This window comes from Enoplosus armatus, chromosome 17, assembly GCF_043641665.1.
Source record: "Enoplosus armatus isolate fEnoArm2 chromosome 17, fEnoArm2.hap1, whole genome shotgun sequence".
Lineage (NCBI taxonomy): Eukaryota > Metazoa > Chordata > Actinopteri > Centrarchiformes > Enoplosidae > Enoplosus > Enoplosus armatus.
The window spans coordinates 1,385,939-1,398,685 of NC_092196.1; the positions used below are offsets into that span (position 1 = coordinate 1,385,939).

At 46.0% G+C, this 12,747-nt stretch overlaps 1 protein-coding gene across 2 annotated transcripts in view; it reads right to left on the reverse strand.

The window, feature by feature from the left end:
- Nucleotides 1–167: 167 nt before the first annotated feature.
- Nucleotides 168–12,747, reverse strand: part of LOC139299734 (uncharacterized) — a 35,737-nt gene continuing 23,157 nt past the window's right edge. The window contains exons 2-10 of one of the 2 annotated variants that reach the window (XM_070922603.1): nt 11,108–11,512; nt 8,864–8,992; nt 6,651–6,732; nt 5,473–5,610; nt 3,774–3,891; nt 3,494–3,589; nt 3,188–3,284; nt 2,762–2,813; nt 168–2,155 (exon numbers count right to left, since the gene is read on the reverse strand). In XM_070922603.1, coding sequence (XP_070778704.1) covers nt 1,999–2,155; nt 2,762–2,813; nt 3,188–3,284; nt 3,494–3,589; nt 3,774–3,891; nt 5,473–5,610; nt 6,651–6,732; nt 8,864–8,992; nt 11,108–11,512 — 1,274 coding nt within the window. In that variant the 3' untranslated portion in view covers nt 168–1,998. The remainder of the gene's footprint in view (nt 2,156–2,761; nt 2,814–3,187; nt 3,285–3,493; nt 3,590–3,773; nt 3,892–5,472; nt 5,611–6,650; nt 6,733–8,863; nt 8,993–11,107; nt 11,513–12,747) is intronic. The other variant, XM_070922604.1, reaches the window with a different exon arrangement.

Here is a 12,747-nt window from a genome sequence, read left to right on the forward strand (position 1 = left end):
ACAACTCTGACACAGTGAACTGGCGTTCTTTTGAGGCCCCTGGTGGTGTGGGGCCCAGGAAAGTTACCCAATTTGTAACTGGTACTACAGCTTTACTGATGGTGCAGTGGGGAAGGCCATAGGGTGACCTAAATCAGCAGGTTCATTACAATGACTTCACACTGAAATGAGAAGGTGACAAATATTTAATTGTAAATCAACTGTGTTAACATGTGTATTAATACCATAAAAAAACAAAAAAACAAAAACAAAGACAATAATCATACTGTTAGTAGGATTTGTTAGTACATGCTGAGCATAAGACACAAAGGGCGGGAGGTCGACACGGAGGTTCAGGATACGGAGCAGAGCGGAGAGGCAAGAGGACGGGGACACTGAATGTCTGACATGCTGCGGGGGGGGGGGGGGGGGTTTGGTGTCACTGCGGGCGATTTGGATGCATTTTGACAAGCAGTTGAGCCATCACTGAGTAAAAAAAAAAAGAGGAAGATTTATTTTCTGCTCTTTAGTCGCACGGTGAAAAAGCGGCACGTGAGGCGAGACCACTTAATTATGGTCACTCAAAAAGTGGGTTTAAACCCCAAAGCCCTCTTGCTGCAAGGCGACAGCGCCAACCACTGCGCCACAGTGCAACTACAATTCACAAGCCATTGCGTAAAAAAGTGTAATGGTCTGGTTCCTGGCCTGCAGCTGAAAAGTCTGGTGCTGCTGGGTTGTCATACTTAGATAACTGGGTTAAACTGGACGTCTGAAACACTTTTGCGCACTGTCGTTCAGCCATGTCCCCTGTGCATAACATGCCTATGACGAAGACAGCAAGGGAAATTAAGCATGACGGCAAAACCAAGGCGCTACCTTGATACCTTACGCCATTGGCAGCCATTGCAAATGTATGATGCTTGAACATGCTTGATGATGTTTGTTGTATCTGACTAACAAATGCAGAAATCGAAGAGGGATTACTGAATGAACATCGTGCAAATTGTCACTCGAGCACAATAAATTACTAGCACAATTAGTTAACAGTAGTAGTAACGATGGCAGACAGAAAACATGTGGGCAGTACGTACAATACAGCACGAGTGCAGCTATTTGTGTTTGATGCGCCATGCCTGCAGCCGGTGCTGAGGAGATTCTACACAGAGACAGGAAGGTATGGATCGGATGCAGTATTGTTGAAAGTAAAAAGGAAATACTGACAATATTTCTAATAATTCCCATTGTTTTAATGAGTAATGGAAAGAAAAAAAACAAAACACTAATTACAAAAATACCAACTCTCCTCTTATCCAAAGCCTGATGTGGCTCAGTGAAATTTGAAAACGAGACAAGTCAGGGGTCACAAAATGAACGACTTCTGCTTTTGTCCACTGGGCGGAGTACTGAGCTGGATGTTGAGGTGAAATACTTCCTCCAGGCATTGCGTGCTCAACGGAAGACATGATGACCAGTTTCATTCTATATCTGTGAAGTCTGAGAAAGTAATAAATAGAAGTCAATGACGGAACGTTTGGGCGTAGTTGCTCTTTAAAAAGAGGTAGAGGGTGAACAAATTCAGCATTTTTCTATTGTTTTGGCACTTAAATATGGACTTCAAAAAAAAAAAAAAAGTATCTTAACCACTTGTGTGTGCCAAGAACGCATCATTATCTTCAGTTTTATCCACGTAAGTGCGGACATGAAGATCTGAATGGAAAAAGAGACGAGCAAATTATGAAACTCAGCGAGGGGGGGGGGGGGTGTAATGTAATGCAACAATCCTACGCTTCTAATCATTTCGTTTATGTTCCCTACGGTCAGTTATATCTGTCATTAACCCAGGTCAGAATTATAAAAATTTCTCTCATTGTGCAGCCATGTTGTGCTGTCTCCCCTGCCCTGTATACGTCACCATCCTTCCAGAAAATATACTGTATATGAGCTCGCGTTCAAAAATATATCTGTATTTGATGCAACCACCCACCCCCCCCCCCAGGAAGAAGGAGGTTGACGGAGAGATCAGAGGTGGCTCTCCGATTCGCACTTGTCAGCAGTTCCATTCTCCAGCAGCAGTCCCAGTTCGCTGAAGCTCATGTTGCTCTCGTTGAGCCGCCGCATGCGGTAGGTCTCATAGTGGATGTTGTGTGTCACATCTTTCAGGTCCTGCAGGTGAGACCTTTGCCAAAAAAAACAAAAAAACAACACAATATTCATTATGCTACTCTCTATCTGATACGTCAGACCGATATGCAATTCATGAAAGCCCCTGTGGATGAGGTGGCGAGGAGGTCCTTCTTTAGGAAGTGATACACTTCACATTTCTGATATGTCAGTCCCCCAGCGGTTGCTTGATCTTGCAATCACAAGAAATAACCGATCCCTACATTATTTGCGAGATTGATCAATAAGGTATTTCTGATTCTGATTCAATGATTGTGTGTTGGGTGACCCATCAGACAAGCAGTTCTGACAAAGTATGCTACCTTAAACAGCTGGTCCAGAGTCTCCTTTCCGGCACCAAAATGATCCCAGTGGGACTAATGTGATCGGTGCATTGCAATCGTGTTTTGTGTCAGTGGATCGAGAATGAGGTCCTGTACTTGGGCCGCCTCCATTTTGCTGATGAAAGGCACTCGGGATGCTGTAACGAACCAGCCCGTGAGACGCGTCACCTTGAACGTCGTAGTGGTCCCTAACACATCCCTTACACCTTTTACGGCCCTCACAAATGACAAATGTCTCCCTAATTATGGACCGAGCGCAACAGCGCGGTCAAACTCACCTGATGAGCAGATCTCTCAGGTTGGCAAACTCGCAGTGTGCCACGTTTTCAACTGCGGAAAGAGGAAAAGATTCATTTTAACTGATCATGTTTTCACTCTGTTTTTACCGAAATCTCCCATGCAGTATAACGATAAGACTGAACCGAACATCGTGGTTAAAATTAGAAAAACAAAATCCCGTAGTGATACACATTCTTCGAGTAATACATCCAAATGAGTCTTTTGATATGGCGGACAAGGCCAACTTGGACTCTACCAGTGACTACACCCGACTCTAGTGGTGCATCCACATCAAGCTGGTTAAAATTTGTAAACGCATCTTTTTCCTCTTGGTTTCAGCCCCTCCATCAAGACTAAAATGGCATCCCATAAACGATAATACCAGGAGTGAACGAGGTTACGCTGCTGTTGAACTGACGCCTTACCTTCAATGATTCCCCACTTTGTTTTACGGCCCAGCACCTTGTTTCCATTCACCTGGTGCTCCTTGTCCGTTCCCACCACAGCAAAGGGAATGCTTTCCTGGACGCACAACACGAGCATGTCTCAGTCACGGGCAATTGAGTCATGATGAACATGTGAGCCAAAAGCACTGGAAATTAGTTGACTACATTTTAAAATCTATAGATGTTCGGGGATTTATAGAATATAGAATCAAGGTTAATTTGTTTTATTGATACTTAATTGGTTAGTGTAAACAGAAGAGTAAATGACAGGAGTGGAGACGCTACCCTGATCCTGTCGTTGAGGATGCGCTCCTCCGGGTCCTCATCGTACTCCCTCTGGGGGTAAACGCGAATCCCACTGGCTGCCAAGTCTTGCCTTATCTGTCAAAGGGTCAAAGGCCAAAGGTTAATTTCTTCATGGTGTCAGGCGGTGTGGTGGACATTCACTCAAACACGGAAACCACATTTTGGTCATGCTGCACAATCGGAACGTCATCCGGAGGAAAAGAAAGCGAGCCGAAGAAGAACGGGGTTCAGTCGTGCACGCGTGCGAGTGTTTCATCACCCTCTCTTTGAACTCCTGTCTTTCCTCGATGGTGAGGGTGTCGGCTTTGGCGATGACGGGTACGATGCTCACTATCTTCCCCAGCCTCTTCATGAACTCGACGTCGATGGGCCGTAACCTGGAAACAGAAGACAGATCTCTGGTCAGATCGGATAACAGTGGAGGTCTACGGCACAGAGGAATATTTGACATTACTTGTTAGTACGATTCGTTCATTGTTGACACTATCATAGCCAAAAAGCTGAAACCAAAGCAAAACAAATGCAGTATTTTTAGGGATGGCTTTAGGGATGTTGGTCTGTCAGCCGGCCTGTCAAACGTTCAGTCAGATGATCCACCACTTTGGTCCAGTTTGAACCATCTCAGCAAGTTTGGTACAGGCATGAAACCTGATGACTTTGGTGATCCCCTGATTTTGTAATCTAGCGCCACCACCATGAGGATTTGTGTAAAACATCTCGACAACTACTCGATGGACTTCCTCAAACTTTGGTACAGACGTTCTGCTCACCCCTCAAGACAAATTCGAATGACTTTGGTGATCCCTTTTCATCTAGCACCATCATCAGGTCAAATTTTGAATTTGTCACCATGTTAGCATCGTTATTGTGAACATGTTAGCATGCTGTGGCACCACAGAGCTGCTAGCATGGCTGTAGACCCTTAAGGTAGATTTATATTTTCTGCGTTAAGGGCTTATGCCATGCCTACAGCGGCTACATACATAGACTCCAAGGTTATGGTGGCGGCAGAGATACCACGTGAGGACCGCGAGAACTGGTCACGGGCTGCTTGCGTTTTCTCTTCTCTACAAGTTTCTGATGGCGACGTAGAGGACAACAAAGTTGAAGAAACATTCTCAGCAGCACTCCTCCTCCTTTTCAGTAACGCACATCTAGCAAAGACACTGCAGACCTCCTGTTCACCAACGATCTCTGTCCATAGGAATGGATGAACATAACCGCAACGACTGTACGCCGGCAGTCTCGGAAAAAACGTTACATGGATGTAACTCCAATTCTAGAAAATATACTTGTCAACCGTGTCTTTTGGGTGTTATTTCACTCATTTGAAGACCACTACAGCTCACCAGCCAATGTCTTTTTTTTCAATTTCATCTGTCTGTACTCACACTTAGACTCAAACTGGAAGTAAACATATTGGCAGAAACATTTTAAGGACTAGTCCAGTGAAATGTGCAAAGCGCGGCGATCTACGTATAATTCAACAGGATTAGTGAATGAAATATGTGGCTGAGACGATAAAATACAACCTGCCCTTTGGAAAGGAAGATAAATTATAGCTGCTGTCAGGGGGCCCAGGCATTTTGAGGAGGAAGAGATGGAAGATGGGGGGGGGGGGTCCATCAGGAGAAATGTCCAAAAGGACAAACTGTGCATAAGGGGCCAATAGCGAAGCATAAATGAACCTATGGAAGTGTGCGGAAAGGGCATTTTGAGCAGCCAGGCGAAGAGGAAGGGGAGGATGAGGAAGAAGAAGAGGAAAATCAGGAAGAAGAGCAAGAGGAGGCAAATGACAAACACATGAGGGTCTGTCAGCAGAACCATAATTACTCTCGTAATCATGTCTCTAACCACAACCTACCTGCCAAGTGAGAATAATGACGGCATTGGCAAAAACCAGGGGGACCGTGCATGCCCTAATAAATCCTGAACCCAGCGCGGACATGGGGACTGACCTGTGTCCAGTGGCGGGGAGAAAGTAGACGCAGCAGTGGACTCTGCTGTCGAGTATTCTCCTCTTGCGGTTGATGTGCAGCTCCTCCCTCAGGTATTTCTCGTACTGCTCGTTGACGTGCTTCTCTATGGGCTCCCAACTGGAGAGAGTGAGAGAGAGGGGGGGGGGGGGGGGTCTGTGAGCGACTGGGATATTCTGGTCTTCTTCGTTCAAGGATCAAGGTCGGCGTCATTCTGTACTTTTTCTTACATCAAAACCAACTCTGTGTCAAGTCTGTGTGTTAATACTTTCTGACTTCCCTAACATCATTAGTTCGGTTCAATATATAGTTCCATTGTATCGAAGGCTTTGCTGGGGACTACTTTCACCGGTGGATTAATACACGTCAGCGTTTCAGTGAGTATTTCTGGCAGCAGGACGGTGCATGCGGGATCGAGTCGGCCGTTATCGTCGCTGGTATTCTCTGCTGGCCCCACCTGGGTCTTCTCATTGAATTAGTTGACAGAAGAATAATATAATAATACATTGCACTCCTAACCGTTTCATTTGTTTCCACAGATACCATATTATGTCAGGCCGAAATTGTGGGTAAAATTACGCACAAGGCATCTTGTGTTTCCGTTTGACGTACCTTTCATACAGCGCAGTCAGAAATTATTAGGACAGCGACAAGATTTTTTCCCCGCCCGTAACCCAGCATAACATCGGATTTAAAGTGAAATGCTAACTCTGCGTTGCTTTCAGCTTTAAGGCCGTTTGCGAACTCTTTCTAATTCTTTCTGATTGCACTGACTGAAGTGTCTTTAAAAAAAATTAAATATATAATTGAGGGAATCAGGAATTGCAGCTGGCTGCAGGTGGCACCCACGAGGTCTTGCGGGTTCAAACATGCTCAAAAACTGACCAATATGACATAAATTGGGACCCTCTGAGAGGCAAAAGGTTCCTTGCTGTATCTGCATGTTCTGTCAAATCGACTTGTTGATTGCTTGTGCGCGGAATAGCTGTAAAATAAATACAAAGGTCATTAATGTTTGGGTTTCCTCTAATAAAGACTGCATTTTTCTTTTTTTTTGTCTGGTTGGGATTACAATGACTGAATGAAATCGATTATTGGCACGTCATTATTATTGGCCAGCCGCGGGAAGCACCATCGTCTTCTTCTCTGCCTCCACTCACCAGTTGTCGTTGTTGATCTGGTCTCCAAATCCCGGAGTGTCGATCACCGTCAGCTTCATCTTCACGCCCTTCTCCTCGATCACTGAACAGGGAAATCATGGGTTACGAATGAAATCACAAACTGGACTTTTGCATTTGAATGCGAATGATGTCCCGATTCCGACACGTAAAATGACACGTAAATAGCTTTTATCATGATTATTAGAATAACGTTAAAACAAATTCCACAGGAGAGGCCTGGGAGAATCCTGCCATTATGAGAAATTTCACTTTGATTCGAAATTACATAAAAGGCTTGATGCTGATTGAGGCCTTTAGCCATCTAAAGTTACAGGGGTGGACACAATATTAATATTAAACAGTTTAGGGCTCTCTAATGGAACAAGCACAATCTCGAGTGCGTTCGTTGGCATATTATAATGGAATTATAAACCTAAATAATATTTTGGTAGAATATTCTTTTCTTACGACGAAGTACTTTACAGTCGATTGTTATTCATCTGTTCTGCGTAAATGCTTGACGTGTTTCGGCACAGGCCTAATTAAATTACTTTTTTTTGGTTGTTTTTTTCCTGAACTTGCACCTCTTTGTCTCAGATTTTGATTTGACACCTATTTTGCATTCAGCCCACACACACACACACACACACATGCCTTTTACTGGGGTTGCTGGAGGGCGGTAGGAGTGCAACTGCTTTTCACTTCCCAAAGTGGATTTATGGGCAGTGAGGTCAGCACGGCCTCAGACAGCTCACTGAGTTTTGGGAAATGTTAGTAATTGTAGATGTCTAACTTAGGGGAAGTTTCCACCATACGGGGGATCTTTACAGAGACAAGAGCTGGTTGACCAGAGGCCATGAGACTGTAAACACTGCAAGCAGCGGTGGTAAATGTCAAGAAGCCTCTCTATAAAGATCTGAGTGAGAGGCCCCACTATGAAGGCCGAAGGGAAATAATAACTGATCATTGCCTTTACTAACACGTCAATGAGAATAACCGTAAACTGCACAAAAATCGAGCAGAATGACCATAAAGTGTTTGACCTGTAACAGATCTAAGGTTTCGTAAGATTCCCCAGAAAAGGGGGGGGGGGGGGGGGGGTTCAGACGCTGACTGAGGCCTTTAGCCATCTGAAGTTACAGGGGGTGGACACAAAGACCAAACATCTGGCACTACCTGCCGACCTACACCGTTCTAAATGACAGATTGACAGAGATTCTGCTGAATTCTGTCTCTACACAAAAGGGGGGGGCGGAGTCCCTGTCCACATTGGTTATGTGGACGGGGACATTGGCTACATTCACATTGGTTATGTAGCTGACATTATTGCCAGTGCAATACGTACATATATATATATATATATATATATACTGTATATATATATATATATATATATATATATATATAAATGTACACACATGCATACACATTGTTATTGTACATATTTTTTACTTTTATTTTCACTTAAATACTGTAAATGTGTATATTTTTATTTTCTATTTCTTATCTTTTTATTTTGTACAAATTTTTAGCTCTAAATTTATGCTTCTTTCTAATCTTGAATGGGAGCACCGGTACTGTACAATCCCCCCCCGGGGATCAATAAAGTATTTCTGATTTCTGATTCTGATTCTGACATGGAAATGGGACAGAGGTGGGACAGACCAGATCGACAGACCTTCAGTCGCTGCACTCCACTCATGCAGTTGGTTTGGACACGTGGCGAGCTCATTGCGATACAGCATCGGCTTGTGTGTATACCCGAGCGTATTAGCCCATTACAAAATCACCTTTTTTAAGTATAATAACTTCCTGTCACCCTCACTAATTAGCAAAAAGTTAGTAAAGAGGGAAAAAAAACACAAAAAGAACATGGAGGAAGTGAGGTGAAGCCGTTTGCTTCTGAATCACGACCATATTTAGGCCTTTCACAGTGACGCCGTGTTCTCCGGCTTCAGAAGATAAATTACATTTCATGTCACACACACACACACACACACACACACACACACACACACACACACACATATCGTCTCCCACAAAGCCATGAAGTACCGAACCCACATATTGATACTGACAGACCAGGAGGTCACTTCATGGAAGCATCAGGAATCACAACACATTCCCTGTGTGTGTGTGTGTTTACTTGGTTTACTTGTAGAATGTGTGTGTAAGTACAGTGTGTGTGTGTGTGTGTGTGTGTGTGGACCCACCATGGCTGACTGAATGCAGTTTGACTGTTTTGGGGATCTTCTCTTCGTAGCCGGGCGTGCAGGACTTCCGGCTGACTTTGGACTTGAACAGAGTGTTGACCAGCGTGGACTTCCCCAAACCACTCTGACCTGCAGACACATGAAACCCAATCCTTTTATCCATTCTCTAAATGTGTGCAAGAGTGTGTGTGGCACTTATTTCTGCCATGCCTCCTTATCTGAAGAAGATAAAAAAGCCTCTCTCAAGACCATCTTTTTCGCGTCCACAGATGACATTAAGTCTGTGGTGGATTTCATTTGTAAAACAACGGAAGCAACTGTACCCAAAAAGGTCTAAGAACTACGGCAGATTACCCCAGGACTGTGTTTTAAGCCCCCCTGCTGTACTCCCTGTACACGCACGACATGTGCGGCCACTTTCAAGTCCAACGCTACCATCAAGTTCGCGTGACGACACGGCTGTGGTGGACCTCACCACAGATAACAATGAAAGGGCCTTCTTGAAGGAAGTAGAGGAGCTGACCGGCTGATGTCGGGACAACAACGTACTGCTGAACGTCGGCGAGACTAAGGAGCTGACAGTGGGACTTTGGGAAGAAGCAGGGAGGGAACTACGCCCCCCCCCCCCCCCCCCTCTTAATATCAACGGGTCCTCGGTGGAGAGGAAGTACCTTGGTGTTCACATCACCGAGGGGCCTGACCTGGGCGCTGCATACTGGCTCGGCGGTGAGAAAAGCAGAACAGAGACTGTTTCACCTCAGGCGCTTGAGGGAATTGTGATATGCGTGAGGCGAGACACCGAGCCCTACCTTTGTAAAGCGCTATATAGGGGAAGTCCATTTACCATTCACCAAATACTGTACTGTACTGTACAAATAATCAAACTGGTGTTGGTTAAGAGGCCCACAAATAAAGCTCTTGTCCCACCTAGGGCTGGGTATTCATTGTTTTTTCGATAATTTTACCTGCATTTCAGCACTGAAACCCACTTACACTACAACGCGACCCAGAATGAGCCAAGATGGCAAACATCAACTGCACTGCTGTGCTGCACGATCATAAAAGCGAAACATTCCTCCGCGAGCTGACTGCCTAAAACGCATAACGCAGCAGACGGCACTCACCTTTTTACAAGACGTGTGGATTGCATTCCGAATCGGTTCATTAAAAAGATTTGTTCGAGAGGTTTGCTCACTGAATCATTCAGTGCTTGACCAGAGCTTGGACCGGAAAACACGGCTGAGCGCGCTCAGTTCAGCTCGCTGAGAATCTGAGAATCTCTCAACCGCTCCGGACTGCCTGTCACCCTCACCATGGGGTTTGAGTCCGGTCTAGGACCAGGCGACGGCCACTTTTCAGAATAAAAAAGATATAGAAGCTCCATTTAATTGTACGCCAAGTCATACGGCTTGCGCCAGGTGCAGCAAAGAAATAAAACGGAGCTGCCTAGTATAAAACGATGTCCTCCTTTCAAAACGGTACCCTGGCACTGCCCACGCCTCACAGTAACGTCAAATGTTAGCCCCGCGTATTATATCGATCTGGAGCAGATACTGTCATGTATCCGGAAGGCAGCCCAAGACCAATGTTGCCAGATCATTGGAGCTAAATGTCAGCAACCCCCCGATCAGTGAGCGACTGCATGTACGGCTCGTTTCGGGAAGCGATTCAGCTCAGCTTGTTCACCCAGAAGATTCCCAGATGACACAATACTAGACTGCGGGTCAAGAGTTCGGCGTTCGTCATGTACGTGGCAGAAAAAGTAAGACCCTGTCTCACAGCCTAGCGCCCTCACAGACTTGATCCAGTGCGCACGTCTACTAAAACTCACTGGCCTTGTTTGTAATAAAGCTACCGTGTACAAAGAGTAAGCAATTGGTGCACTTGAATTAGAAAGACTTATCAAGGGGAAACTTCCTGTTGTCAATCAAACAGCGGAGGAGGCGTGTTTCATATCTGTGTGTGTGTGTGTGGCAGGAAAGAGCAGGCTCTCTTGCCAAACTCTCAAAACCACTTCCTCATCACAGAATCGTACTTCCTCTTTCAACACGAAATACATTACCAGAGTAGGGTGATGATGTCGGACATCACCGCGGAGTCTGACAAACCCGGTGGCCTGTGAGCCTCGCAATTGGTCATAAACCGCGAGCTTTTCGCCACAGTCATCAAATCATTTACGTCATCACATGCTATGTGGACAAGCGTTACAGGCCTGGAGTTTAATTCATCGCAATTGAGACTCACCAACCACCATGATGTTGAACTCGAAGCCGGCCTTCATGGTCTTGTTCCTCATCTGGTCGAGTACTGCCTCAATGCCCACGTAGCCAAACAGATCAGTGCCCCTGATGAAGCTCGTCTGCAGGCCTGGCACGGACTGACACGGATCCACCTTCGCCTCTGCCTCCATCTCTTTCTTCATCTCCCCTTCCTCCATTCCCTTCTCCTTCCCTTTCTCCTCCGCCCGACCGGCGCCGACCCCCGCACAGTTCTCCTCTTTCTCTGTCAGGGAATTCTGGATGTTTATGTCGGCCGGCTGTCCTTGGCTGATGCCCCCGTCTTCTTGCTCTTTTCCTGTCATGCCCCTCTCCTTCCCCTCTCTCTCCTCCATTGGGGTGAGCGGGTCCGTCTCCAGGTCGCCAGCAGTTTCTGCGGGTAAAGAAAGCGACGAAGGTCAGAAAGGAGCTCAGACATAGTTTCCACTGGTGTGGCTTGCTGGAGATTCACGTTTGTATCTTTGGACCGAAGCAGTTCTGCAACAATAATCAGTATCTCACATTTTACAATTGAAAAATGAGCATGATAGGGGGTTCCACTTTTGGAAACTGGGTCTGTAATTTGTCACTAAGTTGCATCATTGTGTTGTTGGCCGAAACACGCACGCTCATGGGGTAGCGATTCTGAAACATGACGGTCCTGTTCTGTCCGTTTTTACTAAACATCTCGTCTCACATAGCCAGGCCTACCTCTACACTTTTGGAGACAGGTCCGGCACATCCCATCCCACCCCCGCCCCCACCCACCCCCCAAAAAATGCCCAGGCTTGTTTGTATTTCTTTAAACCAATCACAATCGTCTTGGGCGGCACTGAGCCCCAGGATGCAGTGGCGGTGCCGTTGCAAAACAGTGGAACCTTTCCACATGGGGGTGTAGGGGGGGGGGGGGGGGGGGCGGCATTAAAATGGAACTCGTGACGTAGCGCTGAGCGACAGAAAAAATGCAGACAGACCACGGGGTGTGTTTATTTAATACTGACGCAATAGCGGATTCTTTTGGATTCAACAGAATGTTCCCGCATCAGCAGCAGCCATCTTGGGTTCGTGTTTACCTCTGTCAGTCATCGTATCAAACCCCACCCCGCAATAGGTTGTTGTGGTTGTGATTGGCCCAACCCGGGCCAGGTCGGCTGAAAATCTGTCTCATTGACCGTTAGTGCCTCAGTACTGATGGCTGTACAGGGACCAAAACCACAGCATCTGGTAACTAGTGCTATAGCGTCAAGAAACAGTTCCTGCGCGTATGTCATTGTCACATTTCTAGCTGTGTACAGATGCGTTCATCAGCGTAGGGCTTTAGCGCTGGTGGGCGTATTTCAGGAACTTTGGACAGAGCCGGGCGAGCCGTTTCCACCTGCTTCATGTCTTTATGCTAAGCTAAGCTATGCCCCGACACCAGCTCGGCACTTAACACCCAGACACGAGACTAATATCCATCAACTCACCTCTCTCAATGGGAAAATATTACAAAATTCTACCTTATAAACCTTTTAAAAGTGTGTCCCCCCCCCCCCCCCCCCCCGTGTACGTGTGTGTTTGTATGGACTTACAAAATACTCTCAATCGATGTACTAGGCCTTATTCTCACAACACACACACACACACACA